Source organism: Lynx canadensis, chromosome C2 (genome assembly GCF_007474595.2).
Source record: "Lynx canadensis isolate LIC74 chromosome C2, mLynCan4.pri.v2, whole genome shotgun sequence".
Classification (NCBI taxonomy): Eukaryota; Metazoa; Chordata; class Mammalia; order Carnivora; family Felidae; genus Lynx; species Lynx canadensis.
The window spans coordinates 27,691,690-27,706,988 of NC_044311.2; the positions used below are offsets into that span (position 1 = coordinate 27,691,690).

The 15,299-nt window shown below is 39.1% G+C and overlaps 1 protein-coding gene across 1 annotated transcript in view; it reads right to left on the reverse strand.

Moving 5' to 3' along the window:
* CPNE4 (copine 4) overlaps positions 1 to 15,299 on the reverse strand; it is a 495,352-nt gene that overhangs the window by 106,738 nt on the left and 373,315 nt on the right. The window contains 2 exon segments of the mRNA XM_032594671.1: positions 8,732 to 8,821; positions 11,879 to 11,962. Coding sequence (XP_032450562.1) covers positions 8,732 to 8,821; positions 11,879 to 11,962 — 174 coding nt within the window.

Genomic DNA, 15,299 nt, shown 5'->3' on the forward strand with positions numbered 1-15,299 from the left:
TCTTTATTACAGGCGTTTCCAACAACACCAAATATAGTTACCAAGGGACCCCTTAATTCCACCTTCCTGTATTTGGCACCAAGAATCAGAAAATGTTAGTGTAACCCATGGGAGATCTCATGATTGAATCTATGGGTTTGGGGGAATTATGGGGCTGAATTGGGGCCACCATCAAGGATTGAGATCTGGGGTTAGAACTGAGATGTGTGTGTGTGTGTGTGTGTGTGTGTGTGTGTGTGTGTGTGTTTCCTTTTCAAGCATTAAGAGTCAGAAGGGTTGTTACAGAAAAACAGGATGAAGCAGAAATAAAACAAGTTTGGCAACTAAGCTCAAAGGATCTGAGGCAAAATAAAAGGCACTCAGGAATCCAGGAGTTCGGAGTCATGTAGCATTGGGAATAAAGGGGGAAGGTCCAAGGCAAACTCCAAGAACACTCTCCTGAGTGTTCTCTGAATCAATCTGGCTCAGAGAGTCCAAAGCAAAGACGATGAATTTGTATTGAAAATGCAATTTCAATTCGAGATGGCCTGGTCACACTTGAGAAAGGGAAGACACCAATAGCTAGATGTAACCAAAGGATAAGTGCTACAGATTTCATATAGAGGGAAGAGCAGAATGTATACATACATATACACTTAGCTCTTCAGTGAAAATACTGACCTCCCAAGAGAAGTTCCAGCAAGTCATCTAGGTTTGAAGATTCAGTAGGAAGACAGTATTTCTCAGTGTGTGCTTGGCAAACGGCTTGCACCAGCACTGTTTGGGAAAGTTGTTAAAATGAAGATTCCAGGACCAATGGGGTCTACAATGCTGATTCAGGAAAGCACTTTTCTGACTGGCCAGGAATCCAAATTTGGGGGTGTCAGAAGGGAGTTCATGAACATGGCTGTTCTAAATCAATCACACGTGGCTACAGAAGAAGTAGGGCGTGACAGGTGAGTGAGATCAATCGTGGGTGAAGATGTCATTTGTTGGTTGCTTTGGACTTTGGGCCTCCTCTCATGCTGTCGTGGGCTCCTGAGTCCTATAACCTCTGCTTTGACTTTGGGGATCTGCTTCTCTTTTTCTTCTGCTACTTCCTTCTGCCTGGTTGTCTTGGGTGTGCTCACTGCACCATGACCTCAGCTAATAACCTGGGTCTCTCTCTTGCATAGGCATGGGGACAGGGTGAGACAAGGATCACCTTAATTCCCTCTTTGAGGCAACCATACTCAGAAAATGCCTGATGAACTCTTCATGGAGAGTGTCCAAGTTACCTGTATGGTTTGAGAATTAGAAAAGGAGACAGGAAATGGCCTTGAGGTTCTTATATGGTATTTTCCTAGACTTTTCTGTCATGGCATTTTCCTATAGTACTAGGTACATTTAGGGTGTTAACAATGTGTTAATAATGCCTGCTGATAGTGCCTTCTCACCCTCTTCTCTTAGACCCCCATCTGGTAGAATCTATTCTGAATACTAACAATGCCTTCTAAAGAATATGTACTGGATATTAATAATGTATTGATCAAATCAAAAGAAATGATTGATACCACATTTCATGGAGTTTAACAGCACAGATTTCCTCATAAACACATGTTGGTAAGAAAGCATGGCATTATGGATTCATTAAGAACGTTTTTTTCCCTTCGTGCTGCTTTACATAATTAATAGTGTCTCAGACTTCATGAAATATGTTACATATATACAAGACTTGTTTCTGTTAAATGTTAGAATAATGGCAAATAAAACATTCTGGCTAGTTCAGAGTTAAGCGATATGCTTTATCAAGATGATTTATTTTCTAAGAAATACAACAAAATAGAGACAGTACAATTCAATAAAAAAGAGCATTAAAGTTGGCATTTGAATGCATGGGGGTTTTTGAGCCTCTGTTTCTTCATCTGTAAAATGAAGACAATGGAAGCTACCTTACTGCATGGTTAGATGTAAATGAAACTAGGATTTTGATAAGGACTCTACCATGCCATAGAAATCATGGACAAATTCATTAAATAGCTCATATTAAGTGTTAAATATATATTTCATCAAATAGCTAATCTTAAACATAAACCTAAATCTATTCAGGAAGTAGAGCAACTTTTGTCTCTAGGGTTACCAAAACCAACAAGAATCCTCCCTGAATGCTAGTACAGGTCTTTAAGGCTCGGTAGACATGGCTAAGAAAAGCGCTAAGCCTCTGACACCTTCATAATCAGTTTAAAAAATTAATCTCAGTCAGAATGAATGGAAAAACACTACAGAATTTTCCACTGTGGTGATGGATAAGACAAAGATGCTCTATTTCTCCTCTACTATTTAACACTATATTGGGAGTATTGGTCCATGTAAATAAAGAAGAGCAATAACTAGAGCCATCAGGATAGTAAGAATGGGTAAAACAAACTCTATTTTCAGATGATAGAATTATATATTTGGAAAATGCTAAAAAAATGAACAGAAAATTACTATAAAAAAGAATATAACAATAAAATAGCAGTTTTAGAAAACAAGCAAAATTCAATAACCTTTACATTGACAAATGATAGTTAGAAGGCATAATGGAAGATTCCATTTAGAAGAGGTAAAGAAACAAACAAACACACAAAAACTAGGCATAAATTTAAATATAAATGTTCTAGACCTCTAAGAGAAAAACATTAAGCACTCCTGTAAACATAAAAGGAGATTTGATCAAATGGGAAGACATACCATATTCTAGGACAGGAAGACTCAATAGTAAAGAGATTTCCTTTGCAATACCAATAAAAATACCATCAAGTTGTTCCCCGCCCCACCCCAGTACTAGTTGTTTCTAAAGCTAAAGGGACAGAAAAAAACAAGCAAAATATCCAGGAAAACCCTTAAAAAGGAAAGGAATAGAGAAGTGGAAGGAGTTAGCACTGCCAAGTATTAAAGTATACTACAAAATGATTACCTGTAAGGGAAGAGGGTACAAAGTGGAAGAGACAGGAATGGAAGGTAAATTTTTCTGAATATACTTGTTTTGTAGTTTTGACTTTAGAATCATGTAAACATTTCATACAAAGGAAAATTAAATTTGTAAAAATATCCTAGCAATGGAAAGCAAATGAAACAAAATGAGAATTCTATGGGGTAGATGTTTAGCTATGGAGAGAAATTGTTTCAAGAGACTTTAATATATGACTCAGCATCCACAGAGAGATAGATCTGATGGAGAAAGGGAATTACACAATTTCAAAATTTATGAATTTTAAAGTTTATACAAGAAAGCTAGGAAATGACTACATAGTATTAAGTTTATGTCAAAAGAACTCAAGAGCTAACTTAAAGCAGTTTTCATTGGTTAAACATGCAGCAATTCAAGATTTCAAAGGAATAGTAATAACTGAAATGAATTGAAAGACTCAGATATATTAAAAAATTTATAAATTCTTAATAATATTGGGGGACTTCACTAGTTACCTATGGAGGATGCCAGAGAACTAATTTGTTATTCTGAAAATTGGTTAAAAAAGAAAGGAAAAATAAACCATTTTTCCTGTCTTTCCTGTATGAATCACACCTCAGGGAGCCAAATAGTTATTGAAGGAAAAGCTTTTCCTTATAGAAGACACTAAACAACAGATAAAGAAGTAATGACAGAAGTGGAAAATTACCATTTTGGAAGCCCTAACTAAATGGATGTGGGCAAAGTTCCTCAATGACTATTCACACCCTAAGAAAGCCGCATCACTTATAAAGCATTCTTGCTAGAAAACAGACCCCAAATCTGATCAAGTCCTAACTCCTCATTTATAGGGAGCACAAAACATGAGAAATGCTACAGGGTAAACCAACCTGATTTCTTCAATAAGTAAACTGCAAGGGAAAAAAAAGGAGAAGGAACTAACAGATTAAAAGAGAACTTTGGAGGTATTTTTGTCTAATTCAATGCTTGGACCTTATTTAGATCCCCCTTTTTTAAAAAAAAAAAAGTGCAGGGCGCCTGGGTGGCTCAGTCGGTTGAGCGGCCGACTTCAGCTCAGGTCATGATCTCGCGGTCCGTGAGTTCGAGCCCCACGTCGGGTTCTGTGCTGACAGCTCGGAGCCTGGACCCTGTTTCAGATTCTGTGTCTCCCCCTCTCTGCCCCTCCCCCGTTCATGCTCTGTCTCTGTCTCAAAAATGAATAAACGTTAAAAAAAAATTAAAAAAAAAGTGCAAAAACATTTTTTTAAATAAATTAGACCATCAGTCATATATGAATAGTGGCAAAATATTTGATGGTATTAAGGAGGCTTAGTTAATATTCTTAGATATATAATATAATTAGATTATATAATGGCTTTGTAGTTATGTTTATAGAATGATTCCTTATTCTTATTCTTATACTGAAGCATTTTGGGATGATGTGATAAGGTATTTGGGACATGGCCATACCTTGACCTTCATTGGCCCTAGGCATTTTTGCCTTCATGGGTCCCCTTCCACCATAGTAGATTTTTAGGATTCTAAAAATGTCATTGCTTTCTGAGGTGAGAAAAAAAATAAAACATTTTATTCAATCTTATTTATAAGTTCATTTTTTTCCTTTATAATTTTAAAAGAATGAAAACATTTTCATGGACTCCTGAAAGTCTGGTGGGTCCTGGCACTGTGCTTGCTGGGCTTAATGGATGAGCTGGCGCTGGTCTGGGATTTGCTTCAAAATGATCCAGTGGGGAGAGGAAGAGGGAAATGGGTTTTAGGGGTGTGTGTGAAGTAAAATTGGCTATGAGATAATAATTGTTGAAGCTGTGTACTGGGCATGGGGAGTTATCACATCATTTTCTCTACTTTTATGTATGTTTGAATGTTTCCATAGTAAGTTAAAACACCAGTTTCTGAAAAAGGCTTCTTTGAATGCTTTTATTTTTTACACAAAGGAACAGTACAGAATAAATAAATAAAAGTAAAGCAGAAAAAGCTGGTTATTTGAACTTGGGTGTTCATGTGGGTCCTGAATAAATGAGAATTAAAGATACCAAGCCTCATTTGGGACAAAGACCTAAGTGTCAAAATTTTGCTAAGATTGCTAAAATCTAACCTGAGTGTTTTTAAAATTAAAAAAAATTTAAATCACTTTCTAATGTTCTTTGGTGGTAGGAAGAATGACACCCATATGGACAGAGATGCTGCCTGCCAATATGTTGCCATTTTATTTTGGAGAAAGCTAGCTAGGGACAGCATTTTGAAAATTTCACAGTGGCCTTTGTGACAAAATAATGAATACAAGTAAAGGGCAATACAGGAAGTCTATCCTGCCTTTCAGAAAACTGCATTTGGATATTGTGAGCAGGTGAGCGCAACATTGGCTTTGTGGCCTAGGAAACTCCAGCATACCAAATACTGCTGTGGACAATTCTCCACTCCAGTCCCTGCCCCAGGATACCCCCTGGTAACCTCTCAGTACTTCCCTCACACCTCTATTCATTCACTCGCCAATAAGTTACTGGGTAGGCACACCTTGGTGGCTCAATCGGTTAAGCATCCGACTATTGATTTAGGCTCAGGTCATGATCTCACAGTTCATGGGATCAAGCCCCATGTTGGGTGGTTGGGATTCTCTCCCTCTCTCCCCCCACCTCTCAAAATAAATAAATGAACATTTTTTAAAAAGTTACTGGGTATCTACTCTGTGCCAAGCACTATGCTAGACAGCTGTATACACAGTGAACAAAACATGGTTCTACCCCGAAGGAGCAAACTGAAAAGGACAAGTCGTCTACTGAGGAGACAGAGATGTACACAGAAATTTTCAAAACAAGTTGAGAAGTAGTTTAATGGGGTAGGTAGAAAGGGTTAGAAAGTATCCCACAGAAGCTAAAGAGGAAGGTTTTTTGAAAGTGGAGGGCGATTTAAGAGGCCTGAAGAGGGGCGCCTGGGTGGCGCAGTCGGTTAAGCGTCCGACTTCAGCCAGGTCACGATCTTGCGGTCCGTGAGTTCGAGCCCCGCGTCAGGCTCTGGGCTGATGGCTCAGAGCCTGGAGCCTGTTTCCGATTCTGTGTCTCTCTCTCTCTCTGCCCCTCCCCCATTCATGCTCTGTCTCTCTCTGTCCCAAAAAATAAATAAATGTTGAAAAAAAAAAAAATTAAAAAAAAAAAAAAGAGGCCTGAAGAAAAGTAGCCTGTTTAAAGAAAAGCAGACTGAGGAAGGCTTTTCAGGAAGAGAGAAAGGTGTGTGCAAAGCTGAGAAGGCTGGGACAGTGCAGAAAGGTACAAGTGCTGGGCAGAACAAAGGTGGTAAAGGGGAGACTGGGTGCTAGAAATTGCTGTGGAGACACTAGGCCATGGGAGAGTCATAATGAAGAAACAAATGTCTACCCCTGGGTCCTTAAAGTGTGGGCTGAATCCAGCAGTGGCAGCATTACCCATGAGCTTGTTAGAATGCAAAATTCTCAGGCCCACCCTAGACCTCCTGAATCAGAAACTCTGAGTATATATATAAATATATACTTTGTAAATACTAAATACTCAGAGTTTCTGTATATATATATACACACACACACACACACATATATTAGCAAGTTATCTAGGTGATTCTGATGCATGTTAAGTTTGAAACCATTGGTTCTCAATCAGGAGTAATTTTACTCTCCAGGAAACATTTAGCAATGTCTGAGTAGACTTCTGGCTGTAAGACTGATGTAAGACTGGCTGTAAGTGGAGTATTACTAACATCAAGTAGCCAGGGATGCTGTTTGTTAAACATCCTAGAATGCATAGGTCAGGCCCCTACAACAAAATCCAAATGTCAGTTGTGCAGCTGTTGAGAAGCTCCGATCCTTTCCTTCTTCCCTTCCTACTGCTCCCTCTCCAACACCCTATTTCTTTCTTTCTCTTTCTTTCTCATCTGTCACTCATCATCTATCTCCTTTACTCCTACTTGTTCTTCTACAGATGGCAAAACATTCACAAGGCCATAATGTGCTGCTTTTCTGCATTTATTTATTCAATTACATACAACCCTCTCCTTTTATTCAATTAATAACTCCATATGACAAAGTTGATCTATTGCTAATGGACATATTATTTGATTTCTATCCTAAACAGGGTCAATTATCTTGCTAGGAATGGGATGGAGCTGCTCAGAATACAGACGTTAATCATCACCCTATGCCTGAAGCTAAAGCCCTTGGCATTCCACATATGAGCTGACACATGGAGTCCCAAACAGCCAGGAGTCCTGATTTTGACGTAAAAGGCAGTTCCGATGCCAATTGAAGCTTAAAGTATCTTAGCTCTTACAGGACACAAGATATTAGGGAAACTCTGACTTTCTCCTCAAGAATGTGGAAGTAAGTGGTCTACTGAGAGTTCAAGCACCAAGTCCACACAGAATGGTCTTAAGCAAAGATATATAAGGTCACATTAGAGAAAACGGGTTCTAATCTGACAACGCTGACAAATCAAAATAATTCTATCACAAGAAGTTTTGTGAGGCAAAATGGATGAGGAAAATGTAAAGTTACAAAGACAAACATTGGCAATGCCCATCTAACAGTTTCCAGGAAATTAGGTGCCCTGAAAGATCAACATGAACATTTAGTCTGCTGAATGAACCCATCTTCCCATAGTGGAGGCAGACGTCCCAGGCTTTCAGGCTAATATAGTAGCCATCTAATAGTTGTCTTCCCTATGGCTGGCCCACATAGAGAAAATGCCCTGATTAAACTGAGGTGAATGCTGACTCTGCTTGAGGGACATGTTGCTCACTCAATATGAATTGATTGGCCCTTAGGTTTATAGGCTCTGGTTTCTACTGATTTTACTTAGTTATCCTGAATTGGTAGAATCAACTTGGGGGCATTGATAACATGGAGCTTCTGGACTTCCAAGGTAGAAGGAGGGTCAGTTTTTGGACCATAAAAAATGCCTCCTGGAATCTGCTTCTGGCATTCAGCCTCTTGTCTTCCTTTGGTCACCCTCACAATGTGTCTTTTCTTCCAACTTGTATATTCCCACGATACCCAAAAAACATTTGTGGTAGACTGAAAAAAATGGCCACCATACTTTGCAGTTCCTCTCACCAAGTGGCAGAGTCAATTTCCTCACCCTCATCCCTGAATCTGGGATGGCCATGTGACTTGCTTGGACCAACAGAATGTGGAGGAAGTGACCTCCTATGCATTCTGTGACTAGACCTTAAGAGATTTTGCAGCTTCTGTTCTTGCTCTTTTGGAACTCTAAGGTTGCTGTGTGTACTAGGCCAAATTAGCCTTCTGAATGTTGAGAGATAAATGGCTCAAACACCCAGTCATTCCAGATGATAGCCAGTCAAGGCCCAGAAGCAGAGCCACCCTGCAAATACATGAGGGCATCCAAGCAAGATCAAGAGAAGAACCTCCTACAGGAACTCAACTTGCCAGTGCATGGAATCATAAGCTAAATAAATGGTTATTGTTTTCAGTGACTACATTTTGGATTAATCTGTTATGCAACAATAGATAATTGATACAGTAATTTTTGTGTTCTTAATAACTCCCAATCACGCCATGAACTTATTGCCACAGTTTATCTCTGAGAAGCCATGGACTTTCCCTCTTGACATAACACAATTGGGATTTATCTTTGACTATCTCATGAGCTTCAGTGGCTCCTGCAGAAGAAACATCCCCTTCATCTTCCATCAAGATGCTAAGAGATTTGGGTAAGCAGTACAGAAAATTTTGGGTTTTCCAACATTCAAACGAGGAGAAAGAGGAGAGTTAAATACATAAACAATTGAATTTCTCAGACATATATATCTGACCTTCAGCCGGCGGTCTGGATCTCCACTGCATAGAGAATTGACTGATACTTTGAATGATTTCCAGGCTGGGCTTAAGTTATTCATCACAACCTGAGAAAACAAAGAGAGGAGTGGTGGGCTGGGGAGGGAATGCTTGACATTTTCACATTTCAATACAAAAACCATCTGAGAAGTATTGTGGTGCTTATGAAAAGGACAACTATCTGGAATAAGTGTCTTAATGAAAACTTGGAGTAAGGGTGCCCACTAAGTGGCTTGTTATGAGCAGAACTCCTGTGATCACTGGCCTGGCTGTTGTCTCATGAATAATGATCATCATATGGATGCTGGAGATGAACCCTTCTACACTGAAAGGAGCTAGGATTTAGGAGGCATGTCTGCTTTTGGCCTCTGATAAAGGATCTACAGGCATAGATAAAGTTCTACAGGAGTGTCATTCCTATGGCATAAATTCTCTTCTATTGAGTATAGGGAAAGACTATTGGTTAGTGTAGGGAGTATAGCGGGACATTTCTACTGCTAAAGAATTGAATAGTCTTTGGTCTATGACCTCAGGTTAGAGCAGATTCAAGTCAGAGGAGAAGTTTCTAAAAGAAAAATCCCAAGAGCATACTTATACCAGCTTTCATATTAAGGTATAATATGGAAGATCTTCAGATCTTTAGTGTCACAAAGTCTATAATACAGTGAAATCCTTCTGAAAGCAGCTTACTAATCCTGCCCCATAGTCCATACAAGTCAAGTCAGCCTGCCATCACTATGGTTCAAATAATTCGCATGGACATAGAATGCATGAGAATCTGCTCTGTACCTAGGGCTATATTGTGTACTTTAGGATAGAGGTTCCCAAAGTGTGGTCCTTGGAACAGCAGGAGAACCAGCATCACCTGGGAACTTGTTAAAGGTTCAGATTTCTAGGTTGTGCCCACACCTACTGACAGAAACTCTGGAGGTGAGCCCCCTAGATGATTCTGATGCATGAAATTTGAGAACCACTGCTCTAGGGTATATACAAATGAAGTCAAATGGAATTTTGTCATATCGATTTGTCTTCCTGTGAAAGTTTTAGTTAGCAGAAGTCTTAGCATTATAAAAAAATGAATTCTCTATCCAAATAACATAATTATTTTATAAGTAATTCCCTCTTCTACTGGGTTCCTTAATATAACCATGAATTATTGATTGTATCATGGACTCATTATTAAATTTCTTTTAATGCATTAAAGTACAAAAATTATGTTCCTGTGGGGCTTTGTCTTGTGCCCTGATACCCTGGGGATGATCAAAGTTGTCATGAGAAGAAAAGTTAGATAAAAGCATCTGGGTTAATTTAAAGTTCTCACCTTTATATAAAAACACTAAGAAGTGATATTTTATTGCAACAGTTTTTAAACATAGCAGATCAAAGTTTCAACTAGAAATTTCCTACGAAATTAGAATCTGTGTGTACATGTGTGTGCTTCCTCCAAGAGAAAGTATTGCCTAATATTTATTTCATATCTCTTGAATAAGAAAGAGGAAAAAATCAATGTTGTGTTGCTTGACTCACTGGAAAACGTAACAGTTGCATTGCTTGTGAGACTCCACAAGCTCCTCAGCAATTAGGTATGGGAGGAGTTCTAGAGATTCTTGGGAGTAGGAGAATTTACTAATACTAATAATGAGAAAAGGACTGGTATCAGGAGCAAAGGAAAGGGAGATCTTGTGAGAGAAGTCTAATGATACACCCCCATCTCCTTTCTGTCTGCACATTTAAGCCCCCATTCAATGACAGGAACAAAAGGGCAAATGGACACCACTTCTAATTCTCCCCAAAGTTTATTTACTTCTCCCGAAAGAAGTTTGTCCTACCAAAGGAATCTGTGTTTGTGAAAAGGACTCTATTTGGTGGTGGCAATCAGGTGCCATTCAGGGAGACTACTGTACCCCAAACTGTTCCCCAGGGGTTAAATTCCAGAGAACTACATTGTACTATTATAACATGTAGCAGACATACTATCTATACTCAGCTTCATTCATTTATTCATTTTTTTATTAAGCACAAGTTATTAAATGCCAACTATGAACTAGATGGTATCCATAGACTTTGCCCATCCAAACTATTTAATTCTTGTATACTTTTAATATGACACAAAAAGTTCCCCAAACACTACTTGAGACTCTATTACTTCAGGAAAATGGAAATGGACTTCCAATATGGGGTGGTGGGAACATGGAACCCTACTATCATCCTATGAAAGTCATGAGGGCTCCTTCTTCTTTTATCCCACCACACACATATATATGCATGCACAATAGTCCTATATATATATATATATATACACACACAATAGTCTTCTCTCAGCTCTTTCATTTATCACAATCATCCCACTTCTTCCTTATCAATGTACTTCTCATCCCCACAGACTCTCTCTTGGACCAGCTTGTAAACAAAATGAAAAGTGGAGACTGGGGTTGGTTGTTGAGTGGGTGTGTGGCACTGGGTGGTGGGTTAATAAGAGATAAGGTTTGGAGCCCCGGAGAGAAAGACAAGGGAGCTTGAGAAGGAGCTGCGGCTAGACCAAGCGGCAGCTGGGACAGAACAGCCGTTCACATAATAGGCCTGACATCAGCCCAGTGGATGAACTTTTGCTGGGGAGGCAGATGCACTTCTCAAATTATCATGAAGCTCAGGCCAAACAAACTCAATTCAAACCTCTGCTCTACCCCTCACTAACTATGAGAATTTGGAAAGTCACTGGCCTTCCCAAAGGTTCAGTTAATGAACTATAAAATGGGGGTAATAATAATCATGTCAAGGGATTGTTATGAGAAGTAAATAAAGTAATGCATACAAATCACTTAGTACAATGCTTGGCACCTAATCATACACATTAAATGTTACCTAATATTCATATTCTTATTAATATGTTGCTGACAGTCTGTATTGAAGGTCAACAATGGAAAATTTGGGTGAGAGAGGGTCTTCTAACAACTAAATTGAGAATTTAAAAAGCTACAAAAGACAGAGAGTCCTCTTAAGGACAGTGAAGGCTCCAGGTCTGAGTGCACAACTATAGACATTAAGAAACATAAGGGGTTTCTCAAAACAGGTCAATTTATTATCTTAGGAGCTGAGATGGCACAGCTGAAGATAAGTCTTCTCACCTCAGTTCGGTGTACAAGCTGCTGGGTTGCATCATCATTCATACGAAAAATTTCCAGAAATGGGTCAGATTTACTGAAGAAATCCTGAAATAGACAAAAATTAGTTATTCCCCACCTACACACATTTGGTCCTTCCCTGGATCAAATACTGCTGGATTTGACCCTTCCCTGCTTTGTTCTTCATCTCTGTGATCCACCCTTGGCTAGAATGACTTGCATCTGACTCCAAGTCCTTGGAGAAGTACAATCTTGGTTAATTGAAATCCGAAGTATTCTTCAAAGATCAATTCAAATGCCAGTTTTTTGAAAAGCAACGTTCTGTTTTCTTAAACATATTAATTAGAGTCATTGTTAAAGCCTATGTCTGATGATTATGATATTTAGATCACCTTTGGATCTATTTTTATTATCTGTTTCTTGGTTCTGCCTCTTGTGTAGCAGATACTGTGTAAATAAAGATTATAAAGACTCAGATGAGTCTTTTTTTTAATGTTTTATTTATTTTTGAGCCAGAGAGAGAGAGAGAGAGAGAGAGAGAAACACAGAATCTGAAGCAGGCTCCAGGCTCTGAGCTGTCAGCACAGAGCCCGACATGGGGCACGAACTCATGAACGGCAAGATGGTGACCTGAGCTGAGGTCGGAAGCTTAACCGACTGAGCCACCCAGGTGCCCCTAGATGAGTCTTTAGCAAGAGTCTGGCAAGCAGTTAGAATGGGGGCAGTCACCTGACTCCAATTAAGGTTGAGCTATTTAGAGGTAAGTTTCTTCAAAAATCTTTATAGGTGCAATATATTTTTGATTCACTTATTCTTTGAAAATAGTCCTTAAAGGGCTCCAACTGAAAGGTTTTGTGTTTATAAGGGCTGGTGTTCCTTGACAAGCCTTCAGTGCTAATTTTTGTGAGACTCTCCAAGGCTCTGTTTATCTCCATAGTCTCTTGGCTCTAGCTTTTTGTTCAGTTTCTCTTTATGCTGCTTTGCTAATTAGTGGTTGTCTTGGGAGAATAAGACATTCAGACTGTTTCTCTGAAGCATCTCTGAATCTTGGGCCCTAGCTCTCTTAGTACCCCTGAACTTCAGTTTTGCTTCTCCAGGCCCACGAGATTACAAAGACCTCTGCTTACTTTCTTATTTCTCACTATCTATTTTCTGCTAGGTTTCTTAGCATCTCTACCCATGGTGTTTTATTAATCCGGCTTGAGGAACTGCCTTGAGTGGAAAACCTGGATAGAATGTCTGAATCACCTCAGCGGATTTCTCTTCTTTCCATTTTTGGCCCCTCAAAACCTGACAGCCTTACGGCCTTCAAACAGATGTCTCTTGGTTCTTATCCAGTGTTTCTAGCCATTTTCATTGGGAGAATAATGTAAAACAAGCAGGTACTTCATTACTAGAAGCAGACATAGCCATATCCTTCCTGTACACTTAGTTTCTACCCCAATAGATTATGAATGTTCAGAAAGGAGGAATTATATCTGATTTTCTTTTATATCTCTACAATTTCCTCATATTTTACAATGTCTAGACTTTAGTGGTACATAGTGTTTATGGAACGTATGAATGAATACACAAATAAATGAATGAATGATATGAACAACTGGTATAGAATAGGAGGCTATCTGAGCAACAGCCTTAGTCACTACACTCTTATTATGTATTTCCTCAAGTGATCCCCCCACCCCCCAACCCCCACCGAATTCTAGACTGCAGCAAAACAGAATGAAGCCTAAAGCCATCCTAGTCTTCAGCTCGACAAAATATTCTCAGGAAATATACTGATCATAGAGTCTTTGTGCTTGATGTTAATATACAAGGAAGGATAAAACTTGGTTTCAACCCTTCAAAGTACCATCTGGTTTGGCGGTAAGAGGGAGCTGATGGATTTTCATTGGGAAATGTGGTTGTGAGGAAGTTATTTCTGGGGATGGAACAGAATGATTGAAGGTATGAAAGAGTGAACAGAGAGGCACACTAAGCAGCTTAATTCCACTGCAGCCTAAGGATGTGGAGAGGAGTTTGAGACAACGCTGACAAAGTCAGCTCCATGAGGTGAAGGGTCTTAAATGCTCATCCAAAGACTCTGCATCTGCCTTGGGAAGCAGTTGGGAGCCAATGTCAGATCTTGAGCAGGAAAACAATATGACAGGCTCTATAATAAACAATATCAGCCTAGAAACTAGAAACCTTGTAGGACCCCTTAGAAAGAGAAAAGATGGGAGATAGGACTATTTATCTTCCCCCTGTGGTCTTCCTGCCCCAGCCTGAAACTAAACACCATGAGCCACAACAGTTGGAGTCTGGTGTATACCTTCCTATTCTATTTTTGAAGGTACCAAATTACCACAACCTTCATCTTGTTAAGAACCCACAATGGCTGTTTTTGCCAATAAATCTGTCCTGCAAACTGTGTCTGTCCACCAAAATGGCCCCTTTCCCTCCCAAACTGGTAGTCAATTCCTATCTCTACCCCTTTTACTCAAGACATTCACATTTCTCCCCTCCCCACTTATTTTTAACACTCATCTTAAAAAATTGGAACCTCCCTCTTACCTCCCTTTCTTAATGGATGTGAGCCACATTAGCTTGTTCCTAGATGCCCTTGGATTCCTCTCTTGGAGTTTTGGCTTTGTTTCCTTAAATAGATTGTTGCTCCCTCAGGGAACATGCCGGTGAATTGCACTTAAAAATTGCTGACCACACTGAAGGAATTTTATCAGTCATTTTTCTTTTTTCTTTCATTGATATTTTAAACTTTTGTTATTTTTATTTAAAAATAGAAAGTAAGAAAAAAAAGAAGGAAAAACGCAGCCAATACTCATATCCATAATTCCACAACTATCAACATTCTGGTAAATATTTTTCTAGAATCTAGACATAATTTTCTTTTCTTTCTTTTAAAAATATATTTGTAATCATACTTTACATACACTTTAACATCTTTTTGTCTCTTGGTAGTATATCACAACAGTTTTTCTATTTTATTTTACATTCCTTTAAAACACTATTTAGGGTGGGGCACTTGGCCAGCTCAGTCAGTTGAGTGTTGGACTTCAGTGTGACTCAGGATCTCAAAACTCAGGAGGGCAGCCCCACATTGGGCTTATTGTTGTCGGCATGGAGTCCGTTTTAGATCCTCTGTCCCCCTCTCTCTGACTCTCCCCGGCTCATGCTCTCTCTCTCTCTCTCTCTCACAAAAATAAACATTTAAAAATAAAATAAAATACTATTTATAGGGTTAGCACAGAGATGTTGTCAGGACAAAGTATAAATCAAGGAAGGAAGGATCAGATGCCATCTATGCTTTCATGTAATTGAGAATCTACTATGGGCACACTATCTTGAGTACTGCTTTCAAATCCTGACTCCACTCTATACAATCTCCATGATCTGGGGCAAGATATTTAACTTCCTTAAGGCTCAG